At 47.1% G+C, this 27,808-nt stretch overlaps 1 protein-coding gene across 1 annotated transcript in view; it reads left to right on the top strand.

Annotated features, from left to right (window-relative positions):
• The window catches only part of LOC137439786 (actin remodeling regulator NHS), a 201,113-nt gene extending 173,305 nt beyond the window's left edge, over positions 1–27,808 (top strand). Inside the window, 5 exon segments of the mRNA XM_078767979.1 lie at positions 2,618–2,661; positions 6,894–7,025; positions 20,810–23,962; positions 24,199–24,301; positions 26,106–27,808. Of these exon segments, the coding sequence (XP_078624105.1) occupies positions 2,618–2,661; positions 6,894–7,025; positions 20,810–23,962; positions 24,199–24,301; positions 26,106–26,712 (4,039 nt within the window). The 3' untranslated portion in view covers positions 26,713–27,808.

Below are 27,808 nucleotides of genomic sequence, written 5' to 3'. Positions count from 1 at the left end.
GTGTGTGTGTGTCTGTCTGGATGTCCGCTTATAACTCAAGAACTACACATCGGAGAAAAGTTTAGACACAGATTCGGAATCAGCATAAAATCCTGGTGGTTATAGGCTCCGTTTTATTTTAATATCAATGGTTTAAAAAACCGGGCCAGCTGCAATTCCATGGTGTAGTTTGTGGCGGCGCTATTGCCCCTTTCCGATCCCGCGGTTGCGCGTACGTACAGTATACTGTACGTACATATTTATATATTTTCAATGTGCTTTTTATTGTATTTTAAATTGTTTTTTAGCTTCTTTTATTGTTAATTTATGTACTATTGTATTTATTTTAAATATATTTTTAAGGAAAACAAATGTTTTCACGTCCGTAGGAGTGACGTAAAGTCGCACATAATGACAAATGCGCGCCATTTTTTCGCGCAAAGAACGAATAAACGGTAGTTGAGATTTTATTCGAATTCGAATTCATTAAATTTCAACTGTTGGAAACAATAATTATTTCAACTGTTGGAAATTGAAATAATTATTGTTTCCAACAGTTGGAATTTATGGAATTCGAATTCGAATAAAATCTCAACTAAAAAAAAAAAACGTCGCGTTTTAAAATTATGACGTCATCAGCGTATTTCGGAACGTTAATTTTTCAAGTTCATATTCGGAATCAGTACGTCCCAGAGCAAGTACAGCACACCTTAAATGTTTAAAAAACCTTCGGGTTTTAAAATTATGACGTCATCAGCGTATTTCGTAACGTTAATTTTTCAACTTTGCCGACAATGACTTCCGACTTCCGGGTTCGGAATGCGGGACCAATGCCATTTGACAGGGAATAAAAAATAAATGCGACATTCAATTGACGACAATGACTTCCGACTTGACTCCCCCCTCCCCCTCCCCCTCCCTCCCCCTCCCCCCCTTTCTCCCTCCCCCCTCCCCCCTCCATTATAAGTATTTTAAAATAGGGAGTTACTTTTCAATCACCCTGTACTATATAATTAGATATATCACTCTCCGATACCTGCTCCTGTGAGCAATTTTGGTGAAGGAACCTCAAGAGGAAAATCATTGTTTCAGTAATAGTTTTGAGTTTTTAAAGTTTGGATTCATTCTCGAGTCATCTGGATGTTTTTTTTTTGAAAGGCTTTACCGACAGTTTGACTTGTGTTGAGACCCGGTCTTGCTTTTGTTGCATTTCACCTTTATTTATCTGCATAACTCACACGTTCAAATTGGCACGTCCATTTATTTTGACAGCTTAGTCCGTCGACGTCGAGTCGCAGCATTCCCCAAAACCTGTCGGGCCCTGCAGGCCACAAGTCTTCGCGGCCTCTCCCCAGCGGCCCATCTGTTGTCGTGACTCATCCACACGCCGCATTGTTATGTGATTTATCTTTACTCCAGGGGGTTTGAATTTAAAATACCTTGTTTGGATTTCAGTTAACCCGACACGTAATGCAGCCGCCCAACAATCCTGATGCGTGGGCCGACCCTTTCTAACAGTGCCAAAGAAAAGGGTATTTCCTCACTTTTCCATTCCGAAGACATGTTTTTCCTTCGCAAAAGCTCAGCCCGTCCTGCTAAAGTAGCATCGTGGTCGTGCGCAGCTGTGCGGCTTTGCCACTGAGCCTTTGCGGCCTTTCCCTCTGTCCCTCCCTCTTTTCTCCTTGCTCAGCTACTCACCGGCAACACTCACAAAAGGCTCTCCCTCACACTGAATACTAGCCATTCAGACCCTCTCACCGAAGAGCCGGGGGGACTACACGACCCCCCCCCGCCCCCCTCACACAACCCCAGCCACCATTCCATTCCCACCTCCCTTCAATCTCACACAGGAAATGAGGTCAGCTGTCCCCACAGTCCCTTGCTGGGGTACTTTAAAATCAAAGCATGAAGCATGTCGGTGTAATCATTTCCGAGAAATGCGCAGAAGATGTGGCCCGCGGTCACGGCGCCGCTCGACGAGGAGGAATTGTGCAAACGATTTCAAAATGGCTACCGGAGGAGCAGGGAAGCCGGCTGCCGATGATGATGTTGTGACCGAAGGGTGAGTTGTGAGCTACGCGATCATTTTGGCTCCTCATCCCGGCGTTTTGGCTCCTCATCCACACATGGATTGTCGTGGACTCGTGATGGTGATCCCACCACGATCCTTTAACCCCATTCGAGATGCGTTGTCTTGCCTCGCGTCCGATGACATTCGCTGGATGATCTGCTCCGTGATTTAAAAGAAAAATGATCCGCTGTTGTGATTGCAAATTAGGTCGTCGGGGGTTGGGGAAGCAGCGGAGTGGGGCTCGGCATGGAGAGGGGAAGGTTTCCTGGAGATTCGCAGGATTTTCCATCTGTATCGTGGGATGACGGGATGACCATGACCGGCGGGATCTCGAGTGGCTTTTTCAGGATGTTCGAGGGAGGCTCGCCTCGTGTGACTTAGTCATGCCTTCCCGAATGGCGTTGTGCCTAATTGCTCACATGTTTGTGTCAGACATGTTGCGAACCGACGCGATTTGCAGGTTACCCGCCTGTGAAAAAGAAGACCATGAGGGTTTCCTCAATGTTTACCTCCTTTTGGGTTGAGGTAATCTAATTCTCCATTGTAGTCTGTTTTTCCCCTTTTTAGGAATGGCATTCGACGAGACATCCTGTCGGCATGCAAAGGGAAAGGTGATTAATTTTTTTCCTTTAAAGGAATTTTTCTTTCTTCAAATTAGGTTTATAATAACTAGTATTACCCCCAGCCCGTATGTAAAATTTGGTGAACATTCCCGGTCGTGCAGTCGAAAATTGTAAGTCGGTTCCCCACCCTCGAGGAAGGGGTTGGTGGAGGGATTTTTTTCGTGCCCATCACCTGACCCTGGGTGCCCCCAGCGTAGAGTGTAAAATGTGGTGGAGAATGGCCCTGACATACACTTAAAAATCTTAAGGCTGCTTCCCCCCACCCCACCCCCCCCCCCCCTCACAGGAGATGTTGTTGGGGGTGGGTTATGCCCATCACCTGACCCTGGGTGCCCCCAGCGTAGAGTGTAAAATGTGGTGGAGAATGGCCCAGACATACATTAAAAATCTTAAGGCTGCTTCCCCTCCCGCCCCCCTCCCCCCTCGTGGGAGATGTTGTGTGGGGTGGGTTATGCCCATGACCTGACCCTGGGTGCCCCCAGCCTAGATGTAAAATGTGGTGGAGAATGGCCCAGACATACATTTAAAATCTTAAGTCTGCTTCCCCTCCCCCCCCCCCCCCCTCGTGGGAGATGTTGTGGGGGGTGGGTTATGCCCATGACCTGACCCTGGGTGCCCCCAGCCTAGATGTAAAATGTGGTGGAGAATGGCCCTGACATACACTTAAAAATCTTAAGGCTGCTTCCCCCCACCCCACCCCCCCCCCCCTCACAGGAGATGTTGTTGGGGGTGGGTTATGCCCATTACCAGGATCTGGGCACCCACAGCCTCGATGTAAAATGTGGTGGAGAATGTTCCAGATGTACAGTCAAAAATCTTAAGTCTGCTTCCCTCCCACCCCACCCCCCCCTACCCCCCCCCCCCCTCATGGGAGATGTTGTGCAGGGTGGGTTATGCCCATTACCTAAACCTGGGTACCCACAGCCTCGATGTAAAGTGTTGTGGAGAATGGTCCAGATGTACAGTCAAAAATCTTAAGTCTGCTTCCCCCCCCCCCCCCCCCCTCGTGGGAGATGTTGTGCGGGGTGGGTTATGCCCATCACCTAAACCTGGGTACCCCCAGCCTAGATGTAAAATGTGGTGGAGAATGGTCCAGACGTGCAGTCAAAAATCTTAAGTCTCCTCCCCCCCCCCCCCCCCTCTCGCAGGAGATGTTGTGGGGGGTGGTTATGCCCATTACCTAAACCTGGGTACCCACACCCTAGATGTAAAATGTGGTGGAGAATGGTCCAGACGTACAGTCAAAAATCTTGTGTGCTGCCCCCCCGGTCGAAAATCTTAAGACTCCTCCCCACCCTCGTGGAAGATATTTGGGGAGAGAGGGGGTACCCCTACCCTTGTGATGTGCCTCTTGACTTGACCCTGGGTACCCCTACCCCAGCACGTATGCTAAATTTTCTACGATTTTCAGACATACCCACAAAAAATGCCTTATTTATGTAGTGGGGTGAAAGGGTCGGATGTTGATCACCCAGGGTGTATTCAGGGTGAGAATTCAAAGCATTCTGGGTTCAAGCGCTCAATTCCTGAAGTTCTGCTTTGGTTAAACTTAAGCTGCTGTTTCCAAGAGCACGTAATTTACCCTTTCCGCACTCTTGATGTTTGTCCATACATCGGTAGCCGTGCACTCTACCCCGATCACAGAGAACGACGTCGGCGGTTTGAGGAGACGTACAAAAATGGGGGTCAAGCCCCCAATGGGGGAATGGGTGGTTCGTAAGGTTTGTAATAGTTTTCATGATAATCCTCGATCTTTGTTGCTGTGCTGGACTTGCCATATCGCCACGAATCGCATTTTGGATTTGAGGTTTGTCATTTGATTTTCTTGAATCACAATAACTACCTTAATATTTAGAGTTGGAACCAAAACATGAAAATGTGACCTTGTTAATGTGTGCTTATTGGAGAAAGATGTTGATAATAATTGTGAAAATTGGAAATTGATCATCTTTGAATTTTATTTTTAACTCAACTAGACTATGTCCAGCTGAGTTTTTGTCGACACCCAGTGTCCGCCGTCCGTCTGTCTGTCTGTCTGTCTGTCTGTCGTCTGTAAACAATTCGACGTCTACGCTCTAAAAGTCACAAATATAGATTAAATTTGATGAAACTTGTTATGCAGCATCTTTAAGACATAAACTAGTTTGGGATTGCATTTGGGCGTTGCACGCCCAAAAATGGGCGTGGCAGGGCGGCCATATTGAAAAAGCAATTTTTGTCAATCTGGTACTTCCTGATGTAGCTGGAAGGCTGAAACTTGGTGTGTAGACAGTATGTAACAAACCTCAACACATATAATAAATTCAAGTCTGAAATCTGAGAAAAGTAATTGTAGTTTTTTTTTTTTTTTTTTTTTTTTTTGTATACAAGATCGAGGCTCGTGAAAGAGCGAACATTAATCACACAAAAAAGTCAAACCGACACAGAAAACACAAAATAAGGGGAGCGGTAGACAAGATGGGGAGAGAGGGGAAGGACACAAACACAACATTTGAGAGCAGGGACATTGAGAGAACCGTGTGAGGGAGAGGGCTTGGGGGGAGGTGGGAGAGGTATAAAACATATGGACACTGCAAGGACTTCCAGGAAATAAGTTGGAATTTCAAAAAAGTGGATCTGGGATGAATTAGCGGGGGTAGAAAAGATCAAGGTTTTGGATGGGGGAAGATAAGAGATGGTGGTGAACAGCTGTTTTAAAGACCTGGAGGGAGGAGTGGCCCGGTGTGTACCCGGGATAAGAATAGGTACACCGTATCCCTGCGTGTCGTCAAAGACGACTAAGAGGGTTGGCGTCTACTTTTCATGCCTCACTTAAAACTCAATTTTTTTCTAGTTTCCTGTTTAAACATGAGATACCTTCAACGTTACTGTACCTCTTTAGCACATATAAACTATATAGTTTGTGGTTCTATTATGCATATTCTAACCATATTGATATAGACCAGTTGAGTTCAGGTTCCCTGGAACCTCTAGTTTTACTTGTTTTGATTTTTGGGTTAAAATATTTTTTTTTTTTTAAGTTTCATATCCGGTTGACCACTTTGTCCCGGAAACGTTACTTTTCTTTGACAAAACTTGTTAACTGTTGCGAAACTTTTTCCGGTGGGACATTCACCCAAGCGTACGTATCTATCACCTTGCCATTACCTTTTTACCCACTTCGGCTCTAGGTTTACCTGCTGCTCGCACAATAGTTTCGATCACGCAACGTTTCCTCGGTCTCCAAAGGAAAATCCATCGAACTCCTTCGCCTTCTCCCAAAACAACATTTCTGCATCGACTTTGGATCTAATTGGTGTAATTGTTATTGAGACGTGCAGCGACTTCAAGGGCGAATGACGTCACCTATTCAGCGAGCCCTCTCTCTCTCTCTCTTTATGTCTCTCTCTTTCAGCAGGTTCATTGCTTCCAAAGCAGCCCTGCGGTGAACATTGCAATGGGTGGTTTGTCTTTGCCTTCCCAGCTCTATTCAGTACAACCGGTACAGTCCCTAATTCCGGAGCCACGGTGCTGGTTTTTTTTTTTTAACTCCATGAAGCAGGGCTTGCATGGATTCCATAATCTTTCCTCTGATGCAAGCTGGACTACTACTTCTTTAATGGTCCCAATTATTCCCATCCTCTTGTGGAGGTGGCCAGGGCACCCTATTGGCCCAAGCCTTTCATGAATCTAATGGCCAGGCCTGATGTTCAACTAAGTGTGGCAAGAATTTCAAATTTCTTGAGAGTGCCAGTGATAACTCGCCGACTCTTTGCGAAGGATACCGTTGGAATCTTTAACATCCGCCAAATAATGCAAGCATATGGGTCAGCCGGCTTAACGCCCATCTGATGTACTGTGCACCCATTTGGTAATTGCCTTGCCTGCACAACACCAGGGTAGCAGTTTATAACTGGATCAGGATTTAAACCCAGGCTAGACAGCTCAGAGGCCATTGAGCATACCTCTAAGTCTAAGCTATCCTGCCAACCATCCAGTTTTTCAGAATTAATTTGAGACTTTGATTATTTTGAATCATGATTCGTAGTTAAAATGCTGATTTCCGGTTGCCCTGTGATTATTTCTGCAGTTTGGACTACCTGGTGTTGCACTGGAGTTCGAGGCATCATTTAGTGGGATGCCCCTAAATTTCCCATATAATGCAGTACCAAAGATTTTTTTTTTTTTAAACAATGCAGTACCAGTTGGGACCTTGATGTACTCTCTTGTTTTTTTTGCAGGTAAAAGTTTTGAGCGACAGGCCAGCGTCCGACGATCCTTTGCTGCCTCCGAGTCAGTGGCGCGAAGAAAGAAGCGACTGCAGCGTCGGAAAACCATCACTGGAATTCCGCAGGAGCTTCACAAAGAACTGAGTAAGTATTCCACTCCCACTCACCCTTGTGTATCACACTTCAAGGCTGAACCCAATATCCGATGGACTACAAAGCAATGTCCTTTTTATTTTGGATACAAGGCCAAGGCTCTTGGAAGAGCTAGTACACTGAACCACTCAGGACGTAACTTAAACAGAACAAAAGCAACAGTACAGAGAGGAGGAAAACACCAACAGCAGTGTTGAAGGACAAAATAGAGGGAGACTTGGATAAACAATCGGTGTGTGGAGGAATGAGGGGTAGGGGAGGATGCATGGGGTGGTCAAGATGGATACAGAAGCAAAGGAGGAAAAGCAGTTAGGAAGGAAAAACTGGATATTTGGAAAGAGACGGGTTTGGTTGTAGGATTAATGGTATGAGAAAAGATCATGGTTTTGGATGGGGTAGGGGGGTCTGAGAAGATTGTGAACAGTTGTGTTGAAGACTTGGAGGGAAGAATGAGATCGAAGAGAATGTGGAAGTTGGTACTGCAGGTTGGAAAAAAGAAGAACAAATGAGTGGAGGTGAGCATTGATTCTGGGGTGGGGGGCACGAGATGGCACTTCTCCCGAGCTCAGTTATTGTTTGTCTCGTCTAACTCATGTATTCATCTGTATGTCCATGTGTGTGAGTTGTATGTGTGTGGCAGCCCCGGCAGCACAGTCATGGCAGAGACTTTAAATATGGTACGTGCTGCTTCCTTGTTTGATGCTCAGAATTTAAAAAAAAGGATAGATGACAAACAAATAACCATATGTTGGCAACAATTGCACAGGCTGAATTGGACACCCTCCTGCATTGAAGTTCCTTGTTAGGGAGTGGGAGGATGTCTGGCTGGGAAGACGCAAGTAGTGAGGTACCTCAAGGATCAGTACTCGGACCATTATTAGGATAGTGCGGTGAAGAGTGGTATTTCTTAATTTGCAGATTTTTTTTTTTATTTTTTTTTTTTTGTATACAAGATCGAGGCTCGTGAAAGAGCTAACATTAATCACACAAAAAGACAAACCGACACACAAAACACAAAAAACAAGGGGAGCGGCAGACAAGATGGGGAGAGAGGGGGAAGGACACAAAAGAGAGGGGGAAGAGGGGGAAGGACACAAACACAACATTTGAGAGCAGGGACATCGGGAGGACTTGGGGGGAGGTGGGAGAGGAATAAAACATATGAACACTGCAAGGACTCTGGGGTGAATTACCGGGGGTAGAAAAGATCAAGGTTTTCGATGGGGGAAGATAAGAGATGGTGGTGAACAGCTGTTTTAAAGACCTGGAGGGAGGAGTGGGATTGAAGGGAGTGGGGGAGTTTGTTCCAGAGGCGGGAGAAAAGGGGAATGAAAGAGTGAAGGTGAGCAGAGAGCCTAGACTTTGGCAGTTTAACCATAAGAGGGTTGCAGGCAGATCTTGTGCGACCTGAAGGAATATTGGGGGGACAGAGCACAGAGAGAGCTGGGGGAGAAAGGCCGGAGAGGAGTCGGTAGAAGACAGAAAGACCACCAACCTGCCTGCGGTGAGTGAGTGAAAGGCCCTCGGTGTTGACTACATCGCAGGAGATTCCAATGATTCTGAAAGCTTTGGCCTCAACAGCGTGAAGCTGAGCAAGGTGTGAGGCAGGAGCACCAGCCCAGAGGGGGGAACAGTATTCCATTGAGCTGCGGATGAAAGCCTTGTATGTGGTGAGGAGCTCAGGTGTGCCAAGGAAGGACTTCGCACGACGGAGGATGCCCAGTCGGCGACTGGCTTTGGAGGCCAGCTTGGAAATGTGGTTTTCCCAAGAAAGATCATGGCAGATAGTGAGACCCAAAAGCTTGAGCGACAGAACTTCTTGGAGAGGATTGTTGAGAAAGTAGATGGGAGGGTTGTCCAGTCGGTTCTTTCGGAGAGACATTGTAAGAGTGTGAGATTTGTCAGGATTGAAAGACATGTTCCACTTGTTTGACCAGTCTGTGATTTTGTCCAGGTCTGCAGAGAGTGAGGAGGCTGCAGACTGCCGATCTGAGGGATGAGGAATGGAGCGACAGAGAGTAGAGTCGTCAGCAAAGAGATAGAGAGGATTTTCAAGAGAGTCAGAGAGATCATTGATGAAGACCAGAAAAAGCACAGGGCCCAGAACACTACCTTGGGGAACTCCAGTCTGAACAGGAAGAGGAGATGAGAGAAACCCATTCAGGGCCACACGTTGACTATGACCAGAGAGGAAGTCCGCCAGCCATGCGTGGAGATTTCCATGGATACCAAAGGAGGAGAGTTTGGTGAGCAGAGCGGGGTGCCAGACCGTATCGAAGGCACGTGAAATGTCAAGGGAGACAGCTCTAATTTCCTGTTTGGCGTTGAGGACCTCCATCCATTGTTGAGAAAGCAGAAGAAGATGACACAAAGCTTGGAGGTAAGGTAGATAACAGAGGGAGTAGTGATCAGATTCAGGATGTCTAGATACTTTAATAGATTGGGAAAATGATTGGCAGATGCCATTTAGCCTGACCAAGTGTAAGGTGCTGGCGATGGTTAAGAATAATTAAAATGGAGATCACATGACGCAAGGGGCAATCTTGGAGCGTGTCACATGGGTGAAGGATCTGGGGGTGGTAAAATATATGGAGGAATAAGCACACAGGACAATGCCAGGCAGCTATAGGTAGGTAAAGCCAACAGGGCTTTAGGTCGTATTCCTAGGAGGATCGAGCATCAATCAAAGGAGGTAGTTTTTGCGCTGTATAAAATGTAATGAGGCCTAATCTAGAATACTGTGTACAGTTTTCGTCACCACGACTCAGGAAGACCATAGCTACCATAAAGAGGGCTCATCGTCAAGCTACTAGATTGATTGATTCCATGGCTAGCTAGACTTCCATAGCTTGAAGGAGGCAGGACTTTATACTGTTACAGACGTGGCTTAGATGTTAGTTTACCGAGCGGTTTTGGTATGACCACGTCTGCACAAGTTACCGATTATACTCGACGTTGACGAAGCCGCGCCACGCTGGCTCAATCAGAAAAAGAAGACACCCGGCTGGATTACAATAACACAATACGACACCAATGTTTCGATTCTCAAGTATATTCGTACGGAAAAGGTTAGATTACAGGGGCTAGAGGTATATTACAGGAAGACAGGCACTTAGACACACTCTTATATTAACCCCGGACAGACGACAGACACACGGGACAACGGCTGACTCACACGGGGGTTTGATGGCTAGGAAAGGCAGGATCGATGGCTCCAGGTCCTCCTGGGCTCAAAGGTCAGAATCGACTCGGTCCGGTCCAGAGATGCGGGGAGGTCGCAGCGCTCGGATGGCGTCTTGTCTGCTCAAGCTGGGGGCGCATCTGACTCAGCGCTCGCAGGTGGCTTTCCTTCTCCAAGCTGGGTGCGCATCTCTCCTCACATCCGGCGCGGGGCCGCGTATATCCGGCGGGGAGTGACACGCCCTCGGCTCGTTAGCTCCGCCTCGTGGAATCGGCACGTTGCTTCTCATTGGGTGCGTGCGGGGGGGTTTACCAGGCTCCGCCCTTGACGAGGAGCTGACAAGGAGCCCCTTCGTGGTAACCCCGTGGAGCGCATGGTCTGGAGCTAATCGAGCCGGTGTGAGGACGCATCCTCCCCCGCTCCGCCGCCATCTCTGTTGTTGTTGTAATTGTTGGGGAAGAAGATGGAAGGAGGTATGGGAAAGGTCCTAAACTCACTACTGATGCCATATAATCACATTCTGGTGCAACGAAGAGTCATAATTAATGGAGACGAGGCCTTAACTGACATAGATGAAGAATAACTAGCAAGATGTCCGAAAGTTGTCTACGTGTGGTGCGGTGGACCTGGGCACGACATTTAATGGGGGAATAAGGGGAAGGTCGGCTCTACTGAGTGTTATTTACATGCAATGGGACTAGGGAATGGGGGATTGGGGAAAGTTGGGGAGTATTGGAGAAATAGGGGAATATTTACAAGCGGATATGGAGGCCAAATTCCATATTCGCAACATTGCACCCTTCTCTACCCTCGGGGCGTCCCGACCCGATAAATTTTTACCTACTTTAGTGTGGCACGCAATGTAGTTCCCTCTACTATTAACTCTACCCTGAGTGCGACAGTTTTACAGATATTCACAAATGAGTAAATATGTCCCCCTGCGACGTTGCACCCTTCTCCTCACAGAAACACACCCACAGGATAACCGAATCCGGAAAGAATTCTCAAACTAAACATACAGCCGGTAGGGAGCATTATTTACAAGACTACGCTGCTATTTACACTACGATCCAGGACCTGTTTTTGGAGGAACACATGCAGATGTTATGCATAGAGAGAGAGCGCGCTTGCCAACATCGATACACCAACCCACGAGTGCTCTGTGGCCGACGGCCTTTAATAACGTGCAGAGCACCCTTTCCCAGCATCAAAAGCACCACCCCACCACCAATCGGTGCAGTCACCATTGTTCAATGATTAAAAATAAATGCGACAACCCCTAACCCTGCAGGTGTCTCTTGCTCTTCGTGTGGCCTTCAGTGGTGTTAATTAACAGTGGTTCACCTTTATGGCATAGGTGCCACGTTGACCCATAGGTCCATCCCCGGGTGGTGCTTGGCCGCAAACGAACTGCGGTCCATTGTGGGTGGCCACAAACATTGCGGTCCATATGGTGTATCGATCCCGGCAGCAAACAGCGAAAGTGCAGGCCCACAACTGCGCAGCCAGCACCTCTCTCTCCTCTCTCTCTACCCCAAAGCCAGATCCTCGGAGGTGGGAGACAAAAGAAGAAACAAGTGAGTAAGGTGGTAAGGGCGCAAAAGTGCACGCAATGTAAGGTGATGCACACTGGGGGCACATGGGAACCAGGTGAGACAGGTACGTTCCTATCGTACGCCCCCCCCCCACCAGGTAACCTACATGGCCCCTCCCTTACCCCTTACTGCATCCACAAAACACAACACTACCCATAAACATCTACTTTACAAATCAACAAACATCCCTACTGTCTTCCCCGTTCCTCCCATATACCAAATTCGTCTTCTCTCCCTCCTAACCAATCAAATTTGCCATCTCCAACTGCACATCAAAATTTGCCATTACCAATTCATCATCAGTCCCTCCTAGGGAGGGAGAGATGGAATCACCCCAATGTCTCATCCACGTCGTGATGCGTCTCATAAATCCACACAGCAATTCATCTCCTGCAACAAAACAAAGAAAACACAGGTGTGGAGTCATCATCATCACCACAGGTAAGTGGCTGCGTATGGTGCGACAGGTTCATCAATCCTAACTATTTCCTAAGTGACTTTAACAACTTTACACTACCCGGGGTCTTTCTCCGGCCAAACCATTGGCCCTCTTACACTATGGGTTCTAAAAACCAATTCCCATTGGCCAAACTGTGGTGCTCTTCAATTTGGGGTCTCACTCCCCCGATTCATCTCCCGGTGCCCTCGTACAATTTCTGGGCTGCGACGTGTACCTCTCCCAGTGGGTCTACCCACCTGCACACCTCCACCACTGCAGTTGCCTCCGAGCTTACCTGCTCCTTACCCTAACCTAACTACCAGGGGAAGGCCCTCTGGCACTCTCCCCACTCGGTGCCCTCTCTGGCACTGGGCTACCCGGGTCCATCCTCCGGATCCTCGGGCCCCATCCACAACTCTACCGGCTCCCAGAGCCCACCTGCGGCCTCACCTGGCCGACATCCTCACAGTGGTGGAGTGCCCAACCAACTACACACACTAACAGGCTACACGCCCAGCCATTTCCACAACACTAATGCACCCATTCACAACACCATTCTGCAACCGCACCACAGATGCCAATATCCAACCACAATTTACCTGTACCCTCTACCTAACACTTACACTACCCGCCCCGGGTACTCGTGAAAGGGGTCCACTCTTCCCCCATCCACACCTTCGCACCATGCACACCACTCCGTACCACTTACTCCAACTTTCTCCACACACCTGTACTTGCACACCTGTGCTCTCACACCTGGTGCCACCTGCACCCTTCTCTCCCCAAGCGCATTCGCGCTGATCCACACACTCACTACTCATACACTGCTCCACACACCTGTCCAGTTGCACACCTGTGCAATCACACCTGTTCAATTCTTACAAACACGGCATCATCTCAGCTAACTACTCCCTTCTGAAACTTGCGCTTCCCAGTCGTCCCTTTAAACTATTGCGCTCCCTCGTCATTATCATCCATGCTAATCTACCTGCGTCCCCACTACAGGTATCAGTCACTAACTAATCTTAACGTTACCTAATGTCAATCCTCGCTAGATCCCTACACACAATATCCTAACCCACCCGGGCTAGTTTTCACTGCCATACACCCCATAATCTATTGCTCCTTTGCCCCCAGCATGGGAAGGGTGGCAGATTTGCCATCCCTCCACATCGGGGGTCTCTCACTACCAATTTTGCACATCAAATTTCAACAAATCAAAAATTTGCCAATCACTACCCATCATCTGCCAATCACTACTGCCAATCCCTTGCCAATCATCAAATTTTGTTTTTCTCCAATTTTGGGTCCAAAACACTAACCTCATCACCCAGTCTACTCAATAATGCCTCTCGGTGCGCCAATTCCTGTCCAAAGCCCGGCTTCGTAAAGCCAAGCAATGGATGCTGGTTGTTCTGTGCCAGCGGCTGGGTGCGTCCCGCATTCGGTGCAGGGAAGGAGGTTTACCCGGGCCGAGATCCCACGCACCATCTCGGCACGGAGCCATCCAATGCCCCGATCTCGACCTGCCGGCACGTCTCACCAAAAAGTGGTCGCCATGACGACCCTTTCTATCGGGCTGCCAGCTCCGCCTAGTGGAGCCTGGACGTGGCCGTTCAAAGCGAGGCCCGGCACGCACCGAGGGCCTGCTTCGGCTAAAAGTCGCTCTAACCTCTAACCCGTGTAACGTCGATGCTTCACCTGGACGCTTACACCCCGCAGCCCGTTCCTTGCTCACACATCCAGCCGTGCCCATGCTCCTCGTACCTTTCCTTACACACCCAGGTACACTCATTCCACTCACAGCCTTGGTCACACACCTGACCACCGAACACTTTGGCACACATTCGTCGCTCGCACACCTCACCAATACACCTCTTCGCGCCCCCTCCTCGGTCACCTCCTCTGTGACAATCACAGGTGTGCTCTCATTCGCACACCCAACCACGTGCCTCACCACCAACTCCAGCGTGCATTCCCACTCACGCTCTACCATTCCAGGTGTGCATCCTTCCATCCCAGGGGTACATCCTCGCTCACCTGTCACAACTAACTCACGCTCCATGTCACTCTCACTACTTTCACCTCCATTCCTGACAGCGCACTCACCCTTACTCTTGACAGCGCACTCTTTCCTCATGTACCTGTCCATCACACACCTTTCTCGCGCACACTCTCCCGTTACACCCTCTGTAACACTCACCACAGGTGGACACTCTTCCTTACTTCTGACAGCGCACTCTTTCCTCATGCACCTGTCCGTTACACACCTTTCTCGCGCACACTCTCCCGTTACGCCCTCTGTAACACTCACCACAGGTGGACACTCTTCCTTACTTCTGACAGCGCACTCTTTCCTCATGCACCTGTCCGTCACACACCTTTCTCGCGCACACTCTTGCGTTACACCCTCTGTAACACTCCCCACAGGTGTGCATTCTTCCTTGCCTTTGACAGCGCACTCTTTCCTCAGGCACCTGTCCGTTACACACCTTTCTCGCGCACACTCTCCCGTCACACCCTCTGTAACACTCACCACACCGCGCTTCCATGTACTCCCTCGCACACGCGCTACGACCGACTCACTCTTGACGGCACACTCACTCCTCGGCGTGCACTTTTTCCTCACACACCCCAGAGTCGGACTTTCTCGCACACCTCCTTTTTCGCACACCAGACCTGTCGCACACTTCACCAATGGCCTCTCACGAACACCCGGGTCTATCTCGACCCCCAAGCCTCTTAAATCACCTGGCGCATCATACGCACGACCATATTGGTCACCACTTACACCGGGTCCTCTTCCTCTTCGCTTCTCCTCCATCACCTGCGAATCCCTCATTCGGTTAATGAGCACATCACGATCCAAACACAGACTTTGGACCAATTCTTTTACTTCCTCTTTTATCTCTTTGTTATCCCCTCTCCGTCGCTTCTTAATTTCGCTCATCCCTTCTTCCACTTCTTCTAGTTTCTGCTTCACCTCTTTTATTCCCCGGTACGTCTCCTCCAGCTCGTCCTCTAAGGCTACCTTGACCGTTTCCAGGTGCGTCCTCACCTGCCGGTCCTTCGTCTCCATTACCTCTATCACCTCGTCCAACCTCGTTGTCAGTCCCTCACGTACCATCTGACATTCCCTCTTTGTCGCTATCAAGTCGTTTTTTATGTCGTTTTGTGTCGCTTTTAATCCTCCTAATACCGCAGTGTTCCTTTGAACCTGCTCCTTTACTTCTTTTTGTCCCTCCGTCAGCTGTTCCACCTCCTGCGTCAGGACCTCTATGCCCCCTTGTAACTTTACAGTCCCCTTTCTCACCTCCTTCTCCATGTGCTCCTTACAGTGCCTCACCTCCTCGCGCACTCCTCCGACCTCCTCACTCACTCCTCTTCTGATCTCCGCTCCCATCACTTGCATCTCCTGCCCAGATGCCACCCTCATCTGCTCCATTTCCTCCCTGTGAGCATCCAGTTTGGTTTCTACCCCCATTCTGACCCCCTCTATCTGCTGCTCCATTTGTTTAACTTCCCTTTCCGCTTGGTCCCTCATGTCCCTCAATTTGCCTTCCATACTGTTTTCTAACCCCTCTAACCCATTTTTCACTCCCTCTATCTGATTCTCCTGGGCAGCCATTCTATTTTCTACCCCCATTAACCCATTTTTCACTTCTTTTATCCCGTTGTCTAACCCCTCAAAATTATTGTCTAACTTCCCAAATTTCTTGTCTAACTCCTCAAAATTATTGTCTAACTTCCCAAATTTCTTGTCTAACTCCTCAAAATTATTGTCTAACCCCTCACTGGTACCCCTCGCTTCGTCCCTCATTACCCCCATTTGCTCACTCTGAGCATCCATCCGGTTCCCCAACCGCTCACCCAATCGCTCAATTTGGCTCCCCATACTCATCTGTACAGCTGCCTGTAGCTGCGCAATGAGGGCCTGTATGTCAATCGGCTGCATGTTAAAGCCCGTTGATACAGCGGGCTCGGCTACCGCGCGCTCTTGCGAGGCGCCATTTTGCGTGCCTGCTACCCTCGCTGTTTCGCTCTCCTCATGTCCCTCATGTCCCTCAATTTGGTCCTGGACCGACCCTGCTTCACTCTCCCCTACCGGACCCCAGCCGTCTTGATCCGCCATGGCGCGACTTTCAAAATTCGAGTTTCGTAACACAAATTCGAAATTTCGCCGTTATAATTTCGTCGAGCGCAGTAACCGCGGGACCGCGCTCCGGCTCGATTTTGTCGAGCGCAGTACGCGCTCCGAACCGATTTTCCCTCCCAAAATTTGGGCCTAACTAATTTAGTCCCGGGTCCGAATCTCACTCCTCGACACCAATTGTTACAGACGTGGCTTAGATGTTAGTTTACCGAGCGGTTTTGGTATGACCACGTCTGCACAAGTTACCGATTATACTCGACGTTGACGAAGCCGCGCCACGCTGGCTCAATCAGAAAAAGAAGACACCCGGCTGGATTACAATAACACAATACGACACCAATGTTTCGATTCTCAAGTATATTCGTACGGAAAAGGTTAGATTACAGGGGCTAGAGGTATATTACAGGAAGACAGGCACTTAGACACACTCTTATATTAACCCCGGACAGACGACAGACACACGGGACAACGGCTGACTCACACGGGGGTTTGATGGCTAGGAAAGGCAGGATCGATGGCTCCAGGTCCTCCTGGGCTCAAAGGTCAGAATCGACTCGGTCCGGTCCAGAGATGCGGGGAGGTCGCAGCGCTCGGATGGCGTCTTGTCTGCTCAAGCTGGGGGCGCATCTGACTCAGCGCTCGCAGGTGGCTTTCCTTCTCCAAGCTGGGTGCGCATCTCTCCTCACATCCGGCGCGGGGCCGCGTATATCCGGCGGGGAGTGACACGCCCTCGGCTCGTTAGCTCCGCCTCGTGGAATCGGCACGTTGCTTCTCATTGGGTGCGTGCGGGGGGGTTTACCAGGCTCCGCCCTTGACGAGGAGCTGACAAGGAGCCCCTTCGTGGTAACCCCGTGGAGCGCATGGTCTGGAGCTAATCGAGCCGGTGTGAGGACGCATCCTCCCCCGCTCCGCCGCCATCTCTGTTGTTGTTGTAATTGTTGGGGAAGAAGATGGAAGGAGGTATGGGAAAGGTCCTAAACTCACTACTGATGCCATATAATCACATTCTGGTGCAACGAAGAGTCATAATTAATGGAGACGAGGCCTTAACTGACATAGATGAAGAATAACTAGCAAGATGTCCGAAAGTTGTCTACGTGTGGTGCGGTGGACCTGGGCACGACATTTAATGGGGGAATAAGGGGAAGGTCGGCTCTACTGAGTGTTATTTACATGCAATGGGACTAGGGAATGGGGGATTGGGGAAAGTTGGGGAGTATTGGAGAAATAGGGGAATATTTACAAGCGGATATGGAGGCCAAATTCCATATTCGCAACAATACATTGGAAAGGTTGTGATTGCGGGGGTATCTGATGGAGATTTTTAAAATAATGAAGGGTGTGGACAAGATAGCTGAAGTGCAATTTTTCAGCAGAATGAACAGTGTTAGGACCAGGGGCCATAGCTTGGGGGTAAAGAAGATGAGAGTTAGGACAGTTCTTAAGGCAGGGATCTTTCAGTCGCACATTGGTTTATGCATGGAATGGTCTCCCTGAAGGGTCGTAGCAGTGCAGAGGGTGGATAAGTTTAAATGGGATTTGATAGGTGCCTGGATGCATTGAAGTTAGAGGGGTATTGGGTTATTTGGCTTGTGTGTGGATGCGTGATGATATTGGAGTTGGTGCAGTGCAGGCATGTTGGGCCGAATGGCCTTCTCCTCCACCAATTTCCTTGCGTATCCTTGTGAAGCAGCACTTTTAAATGTTTGGTATGACTCGGCCAGGGTCGTGTTCATGCTATCGACCTCTCAGACTCAGAGCAGATACTCTAACCATTATGCTACTGAGTCTGTTCATAATTTGTAAGAATTAAACAATTTATTATTTATTATTTATTATTACCTCCGCCTCCAAAGGTGGATGGAGGTTATGTTTTCACCCCTGTGTTTGTTTGTTTGTCTGTGTGTCTGTGAACAAGATATCTCAAAAAGTTGTGGACGGATTCAGATGAAATTTGGCAGAGAGGTAGTAGTGTATGTGACAAGGACGAAATTATTAGATTTGGGTGAAGATCTGGATTCGGATCCGGCTAGTAGAACTTTATAAGTAATTCTTCACCATTGGGAGATAGGGCTAAAACCGATACATAGCACTATATCCCAAAAAGTTATGGACGGTTTTGGATGAAACCTGGTTGACAGGTTGTATGTGTGACACGGACTAATCGATTCGATTTTGGTGAAGATCTGAATATGGATTCGGATATGAGAATTATTTAATTTTCAAGTGATTCTTCCCCATTGAGAGATCGGGCAAAAAGTGATATATAACATGATATTTAAAAAAATTATGAACGAGTTATTATTAAACTTGGGGGATGAGTTGGTTAGGTGACAAGATCAAGCCGAATAGATTTTGGTTCAGGTGCGTATCCAGATCCAGCCTATCGGTCGATACAAAATGTAAGCTGTTCAGCCTGGTGGAGGTATGCGCTCTACCAAGTGCCGTTCTAGTTACTCCCGCCAGGGAGTAATGCATTTGATCGTGTCCGTCCGTGTGTGTGTGTGCATATGTGTGTTCGTATATTCGTGTGTTCATGTGTTTGTGAACAAGATATCTGGAAAAGTTCTGAACGGATTTGGATGAAAATTGGTGGGATGATTGCCCTTGGGATAAGGAAGAATTGATTAGTTTTTGGTGAAGCTCAGGATATTATTCCGGATCCAGGAATTTTTTTGGGACATTTCTGGGGGATTTCTTTTTCTTCTGTTTTACTGCATTAAAGCTTTTATTCTTATTCTAAAATGATGTTTTTCTCCTCTAATTACGAGATATATCAAAATTAATTCTCTGACAGTTAGGGCTTACTTTCTTTTTCATTTATTGTTTTGGGGAGAAGGGATGTTAAACAAAACGTATTATTCCAACTTGACCCATGGCGGGAGTATGCGCTCTACTGAGTGGCGTTCTAGTTTGTCATTACTAGGGCATTGCCCGTACGTGGGTGCCCGTTCCGTGGCCAAAAAAAAAAAAAAACGCTACCCGTACGCTCTACCCCGCCCGTACGCCCGTAAACAAAAAAAGCAACGCTCTTCGCTTCCGCCCTTCGCTCTGACTGAATTGGGAGAAATAATGCGCATAAGAAATCGAATTACGTACCGTAATGGCGGTCAGCTCGTAACGCGCTCAGCTCCGCTCGTCTCACATCGGCCACGCCTACGCAACAGAGCGTTCTGTGATTGGCTGCCGGAAGATAAGTCGTCACTGTCCGGAAGTTCGCAAATCGCAGTTAGGATGAATCGTTTTAATTTAATCGCAGTTTGAATTCGTTTTAAAACATAGTTTAACGGCAACATAGTTGAAAAGCCTTGCCTTGCTGCAAACAGCTGCTGCAAACAACAACAACATGGAAGGCTGCACTGTCCGGAAGTTGGCATATCGCAGTTACGATTATTTTAGTGTTAATGGCCAATTATTCAATTAGCGCCAACGTATTTTGGCTGTTTGCAATTTAATCGCAAGGAAAAGTAGAAAGAGAAGAGGGAAAAAAAGAAAAGCCTTGCATTAACGCATTAACGCTTGCATTGCATTAACGGTTCGGCACACGTGATAGCTCGCTGCTCTCTGATTGGTTGAAGCGTTTTTTGGACATAGCTCGGTAGGTACTTGTCCGATTAATTACAAACCTTGAAAAGGCACATCCTCGGGTCCCCAGCAATATACCTGGCAAGTTTCAAGTATATCGGACCCGTGGTTGTCGAGAAACAGCGGTCACAGACACACAGACACACAGACAGACACACAGAGATTGCTGGAATTATAGATAGATTACTGTCATATTACATGAGATACTCGGTTGTTAATCTTGAGATCATTGTCCCGTTAAATACTTCTGTAATTGAAGACAAAATGTTTCTGATTCTTATTCTCAGGTGTTCCCCGCCTGTTAACGTGAACAGTGTTAGGACCAGGGGTCATAGCTGCTGGTGGTGGTGGCGGCCACCATAGCTGGTGGTGGCGGCGGCCACCAAGCAGCTTGTTCATTCCACAAACACTGAGAACAAATGTTATTCCTTGTTTTTTTGTGTTTTTTTTTGGTTAAATAGTGATTGAAGACACGTAGAGAAGGTTGTACATACAGTATAATTAATCCCAAGAATTATAAGGACAATAGGGGACAATGGGCAAATGAACATAATATATCGTGGGATTTTAACTCAGGATCCTAGAAACTGGTGGTCATATGGGAATGCTGACCCCATGTTCACTCAAGCACTCTGCATTAGCATGCAACTCTACAAAGGAAACAAACAAACGTTTTATTCGTCTTTAGGTCGATTTGACTTGCTGAAAACCACAAACACCAAATTACAGTGTATATATATTTGTGGATTCTTTGTAAGTCCAGTCATTTGTTTGCTGTGAAGTGACAATGAGTGTTGAAAATAATAAATCTTTCTTTTTCAGCAGAAGATGCAGAAGACAGTGGCATAACCTCTGGGGTAGGAACCTTCTTGGCCGAGGACGTTTGGAATCGATCTATAACTTGGGGGCCAAGAGGTGACCGAGCAAGATCCACGCCCATCGTCTCTCCCTGTGAAAGGCGCGTCAGAGCTTGGCAGCGTGGTGGTACGCAAGCTACCCGCCTCTGCTGCTCACACGGAACTGTCTGTGCGGCGGTTATTGGGGGCGGCGGTGAGGATGGAGCACCTGCTCTTTGTTCTCCCAGGACTTCGTGGCGGGGTGCTTGGCACTCGCTGCCTGCACGTATTGCACATCGGCTGGATACTGCTCTTCCAGCTGAAAATACAGTGAACAACGGTAAAATTGGGAAAGACACTCATCGACACAGAGAGAGACCATACTGGCATGATGATTCAGTTGTAGCCAATGAACCAAATGATGCCACAACAAAATCGTTACTTTCACCTCAAGACCTACCACACTCAAGTCCTGGTGAATCTCAAGTTGTTACTTTACAAACTGTGGCGAAGGTGGCCACATCCCCTGTTTCTTTCGACCATGAGTCTGTGTCCATTCAGCGGATAGGTCTGAATACATTGAGCCAAAATGGTTCTTCCTCAACCATGTCACTTGACTCAATCTATTGGACACCAGTGCCTGACACTGAAAGTCTTACAATGATCTTGCATCGTGGTTCCTTGAGAGGAAAAACTGCTCAGCCGTGCACACTAAGCAGCAAACATTTGGGACAGCACAAAGTTTTACCAGGAGATATTATGACAGCACCCAAGGCTGATCCACAGAACCGATACAATGAAATGGACTTGGACCGATCCATTTCTGATCAGGTTGACTCAGGCTCGATGCATTCGGTGGATGCTGATGGTTACTGCACATCGGCGTATTTTGATTCCGGATTGCGGACACGAAGAGCAGCCGGCATTGGGTTTGAGGCACAGGGTGTGGACGGTGGCCGAGGAATGAGACGTCGTAGCTTCTCTATCACCAAAATGAAAAGTAAGCCACCTCCACCAAAACGTAATGTCTCACTTCGAAGAAATTTTGCACCAAGGAGTGAAGCTGGCCCAATTGCTAATTCAGCCAATAAGGAGATGTTGCGGAAACGTGATGAGGGTTTGGAAGTTAAAACAACAGCTAATATTCATCCAAGTGAGTGCAATGGTGGGTGGATGCAGAGAAAGTATTTCAGTTCAATTGATGATGTTGTATCCGACACGTGTACCAATTCCAGTGAGGTGGCAGAATCCGACGAAGAAAGGGAATGTCAGGAAAAGCAGATGTCAGAACTTCGACGCTCACTGAGACTTGAAATCCGGAGGGCCCACGATATATCAGCTTGTCAGCGGTGTTCCACGGACTACGATGATCCTTGGGTTCTGCGGGAAGACACGGTGCACTCAGATGTATTGATGGGAAGCCCGAAGATTCCGTTCCCTGTTCTTTCTCGAGTTTCTGCACCTTCCTCATCCTCCTTATGGAGCTCTGACAGCCCAAGAATCAGTGATACTTGTGCTTCCATATCCAGTTCGAGTGACACGACAGGTACAACCGTTGTCGAGCGTCCTACTCCCTCACCCCCGAGTGGCCTGCGAAAATCATCATCAGGTTCTGATACAGCCTTATCACTCACACCTCCTGCTGCAGGTCCACACAAAACTTCCTCTCCTGAAAAGCTCAACAGTGTCACTTCTCCATCCAGTGGCTATTCCAGTCAGTCTGGTACACCAACGTCTCTAATTCCTGCACCATTCTTCCCAAGGACTGGATCTCCGGCAGTACTCAGAGTGAAACCCAAGGTTCCAGAACGAACATCATCTCTGCACAATGACCTCTCCATTAAGACTCACAGGAAAGCCAAGTGTAATGGGCAGCATATTGCTTCCATTGAACAGCCAAATGTTTTGGGAGTGCCCATCAGTGGTGGCGAGGTAAAACGTCGGTCGCCACAACATTTGCATCGAGGAACATCTGCAGATGATCTTTCCTCGTTGAGCCCTGCATCTGATCAGGCGCCGGAAACACCACCTGGACATTCACCGTTGGGACGGCAAAACCGTGCTGTTTATACATCTGTAGTTCATGAGCAAGTTGAAGGTGGCCTTGGTAAAATGGGGATGATGTGCACCAAAAACAATATGGACTTTGGTCATTTGGAAGCGTACATTTCCCAAAACAATGGTGGAGCTGAACACGCTATGGAACCTGCGGGAACTACAGCAATTCACAAGCATTCAGTCGATGGCAAAGACAAAGGCTATTTATTGCTCCCAGATCTGATTTCTGATATGAAAGGACCCGTGACAACAACAGCCTGCATCACTTCTCCTTTGCTTCAGGAAACAAGGCAGCCAAGTGGATTGAACTGTGACAACATTGAGTTGAAAGAGGCCCTCAGTGACATCCAGGCTTCTTTGAAGGACTTGTGCATCGGAATAGAACCATGTGTTAATGGTGCCAATGGCATTCCTGAGGAGACACTTTGCGATGAGTCCATCACTTCAAATATTCTCACTAAGCAATCTGATTTGCAGAAAAATGACCTGGATGTTTTGATGAAAGACAAAGTGAACCATGTGGGTGACTTTCATCCATTTAATGATTATCCAGCCCGTGCATTCGAAACTGTTAATTTGCAAAGGCCCTGGCCACAGAAAGAGGTCATTGTGGCTTCAGCATCTCTCTCTTTGGAACAAACTGACGTCTTTGGAGAGCTTTTGCCATCACAGAAATTAATTAATAAACCTCTCTTGCAGGCCCAGAAAGAACCTGTGCTCTCAAAAACAAACCATCATTCTGCTGACGAAAGTCTTTGTCTCCAGACCATTGTGTTGGCAAAATTGCCTGAACTGAACCAACCGGCAGTTGCAATGCAGGTTCCTTCCACCAGGCCATTGATTGTGAACAAAGCCTCATGTGCATCAAAACCAAGGTGTCCAGAACCTGTGCTCTGGGATAAACATCAAGGATCGTCTTCCTCGAGAAGTTATATTTCAGATCTACAACCATCATTTACCCACCAACAGGGCCTGGTTAGCTTGAGCACAGGCGCAGATCTCCCAGGACCTCCAGTAGGACTTCCAGATGTTCGGGAGGTGTCAGAGATTGAGAACTCCAACCAAGCAGCACAAAGAACAGGTGAGTTTTGGGGATGAAGTTATACGAGTGTCTAATGCATTGTGTATCCTTGCCAGCAGAGGGGGCGTCATTACCAAATCACCAAGACTCCCTCTGCTGCGAACACTGCTCAAAAGACTGTGGTCAAAGTTGTTACAATGCAACTTGCATTTCTCCTGATGCACAGAGGACATTGAACTGTTTGTTGCACCAGAATGAACTTTTGGAACGCATAGTAAGCTGTGACCTCTTTGCAGGGGACAACATGCTGGATGGTCTGACCCCAAAGACCTCTGGTGAAGGATCATTGCTGTCTCCGAACTCTATGTCCACGGCAGATTTGTTTGCAGCTATTTACAGGCAAGCTGGGGGTATACGAGGAAAGACGCCTGCTTGGCACATTTCCAAGTTAATCATGGATTTCATTGAAAGTGTGTTTTGACTTTAAGGATTGCATTCCATGAATGCAGAAGGCAAATATCCCAAGAAAAATAATTTTATGCTGGCTTTTTTGTTTGTTTGTGGAATATAAATATATATAAATATCTCACTTTATCTCACAAGAAATCACCTATCCAAATTTTAAATTCCAAATTGTACAAAATACCTTGGTCTGCATATTATTGGGCGAGCACCCATGGGTGTGAAACTCCTTTTGGCCTGGAGTCTCAGGATTTGTTCCTTCTTGGGTGGGTGTAGGTCTTTAGAATCGAGCAGTTCAATACTGTAGTTCATTCTCAAAACACGACTTTTGATTTTTTTTTTCTTTTTTAGAGGATGCGAGACTATTGCAAAATGTGTGTGTGTGTTTTCAATACTGAATACACACACACACACACACACACACACACACACACACACACACACACACACACACACACACACACACACACATTTTGCAATAGTATTTTTGCAATATTTTGCAACACACCAAGGTGTGTGTGTGTGTGTCCACATCTATATAGTTTCGCTTTTAAAATGTTTTTTCTCTGGTATGGAAACATATTGTATTTAACCCTTGGATGCAGTGATTTCGCCTCGGATGCCCACAAGGTTTTTTTTGTTGCAAAAACTATGCTGTACAATAATTTTTTTGGAATGAGCCTCATTTTCACCGACTTTCATGTTGTTACAGAAAATTCAGTGACATAAAAAAAAATCATTCAGGCTCGTGGGAAAATCTTCATTCTTCACTTATAACCTGAAAATCCGACATGAATGCAGGCCTGGGGCCTTCGAGTCCCCGCATAAATGTTGTTGTACCACTATGTTATATCATTATTTTCTTGATATGAACCTCATTATATGCTCCTATAACTTGGTTACAAATAATTCAGTGACAAAAATATGAAAATTAAAAAACTTCACACGAATACATTTGTGGGGCCTCCGAGGCCTAATGGCTGCATAGGTGTAGGATTTTTGACAGTTGTGGACATATACATTCTAAATAAAAGGATTAGTGAATCATATTTTTTGAGCAAATACTCCTCCATGAGCCTCAACTTTTTAGAGAGAAAAAAGTTGAAAAACCAAGGACAAATTTTTTTTTGGAAAAAAAAGAAAAAAGATTCATTACTTGTATGGGATTCTTCCAACTAATAGGATCAATGATTCACATTTTCTGAGCAAATACACATCCATGAGCATCGACTTGGATTGAAAAAGGATATGATATCTGACAGCCTTATTGGATTGAAAATAGTAATGTAAAAAAAATCTTCTCCAGAACCACTTTACAGATCAATGTGAAACTTAATGTATTTGATTGACCAGCTTTGGAGAATATAGTTTGATTAGTTTTTTTCATGTTCACTGCAATTTTGCCTTCATGTTTACAAAGGTGGTTTACAAAGGTTTACAAATATATTCTAATAATCAATAAAGCTACAGATAATGGCAATGTATGTGACATAATAAGGTGCATGGATGTTATGCGTATATGGACCATAATAACAGCGTGTTCAGTTAACGTTGGTATTTCTGTTCAGAATGAGCGTTCAGCTATGCGCTCTCTACGAGTGCCATTTTAGTTTTATCTAAGCATCGATTCACTTGTAACTTTCTTGGAATTACAATTTGAAGTACATCTTCTTGACTTGTTGAAATATTTCTGGAGTTTATTATTTAAAATGTTGTTTGATTTTAAAATGTACCCTGACAGATCCAAGCTTAAAGTCCTGGGACGTCGGGATTCGGCCGAGCGCAGCCCTAACTCAAATAAGGCTCCGAATGAGTTGCGAAAAATGACTTGCGTCTCGAATGGAGATCCCTCCATGGGGCTCTCAAGTCCTCACAATGCTTCACGTCGCACCGGCACAAGCCAAGAACAATTCAAGGCACTCCTTCTTCGTAAGGGTTCACGTCTCGAGTCGGGGTCACGAATGTCAGCGACGGAGCTGTTGCGTTTCACACACGAGTCTTCTGCTCGGGTTATGGATGGTCAAGAGGTGACACTGCCACCCTCATCACCTGTGCCATCCTTACGCTGTGCCGCTTGGCGTGGTGGTGGGCTATCTCCTCGTGGGGTGCTGGGGAAAGGCGAGCGCTGGGAACGTCCTCGGCCTGGACAAAATGGCAGTAGGTTGGACTGGAGTCCAAGGGCTGAGAGTCAAAACGCTGGGAGTCCCCTCGGGCGCAGTGGAAGGCTCGGCAGATCTGCACGATTTGCCGGGCCACGTCGACCCTCCATGCAGCCAATCTCCGAGGGTGACGTTGAGACAGCGGAGAACTGCGATGAGGGAGACACCTTGAAAGTAACAGGAGTGTGACACGACAAAGACTGCATTATTGCCTGCCATCTTTCTCACATCACATGTCAAACCGTAAAGATAACATCAGATGATACCAACAGTACTTGGTGGCCCTGTGCATGCGACAGGTTCTGCAAACCAACAAACTGTGTAACAGTTCATTTCAGCAGTTATCAGAGCCATGTTGTGACGGTTTATCACTGTAAATGAGGTGAGAGTGTGCATAACATTGTATTGCCATTTACCATCGCACTGCAGTGTATCTAAACACCCAAGTATTTAAATTGCTGCATGGTTGTTCCTTCCGTTATTTTGCCCGGTCGTGCACGGACCGCCTGTGATGTCGTGACTCCCTTCTGACACTTTGAAATCATGTCCGTTAATGTACCTCTTCACTGTCATGCTCCCTAAAACATTTCATGCCCTCTGGTTAATTTTTATATGTGTGAGCAAGTTCTCTGTGACATATGGGTAGTGCTGACCGCTTGAAAGCCTGAGCTGGAGAAGAAGCCGCCTGCTGTTACACCACTGCATGCAACTGTGATACTGAAACACAGACCGGTTCTGCTTTTTAACAGAATGCTGGAAGATACAAGTATACCATATAAGTGTGAGGGTTTAGCAGGTGCTGATCGGGGTACGAGAAGTTGTGACGAGGCGTTTGCAGCAGTTCAGTTTGTGTTAATAATGAGGGTGTTTAAACAATTGGGAATGTTGAACAAAGTGATGGAATGTAGGCAAAGAAGGAACTTTGGAAGAGACGTTACATTACGTACTGTACATAAAGTGTTTTGGGATGTTCTTGTAAAGGACAATGGTATATTGTGTTATGTGGAAATACTAATTAACTATTGTGCGAATTGTTTTGGCCTGACCACTCGGGACAGCTCCAGTAGTCTTCACCAGGTGTTCGTTTTCAGACAAATACTCACCAGGGTAACAAACTCACCAGGGTAACTGTCTGAGACTATTCTCAGTGTGTGTTGCCAAAGAAATTGAATACACATATTGGTGTTTACAGTGAGTATGAAATGTTTCAAAACGCCATATTATTCTAATCGGATCATGTACACAGCTGATTTAAAAATGAAGTGTTTTCATGCGGCTCACCAAA

The sequence above is a fragment of the Myxine glutinosa genome, chromosome 14 (genome assembly GCF_964187855.1).
Source record: "Myxine glutinosa chromosome 14, kmMyxGlut1.1, whole genome shotgun sequence".
Taxonomy (NCBI): Eukaryota; Metazoa; Chordata; class Myxini; order Myxiniformes; family Myxinidae; genus Myxine; species Myxine glutinosa.
The sequence above is the reverse complement of the archived record's forward strand: the minus strand, read 5'-3'. Positions and strand labels throughout refer to the sequence as shown.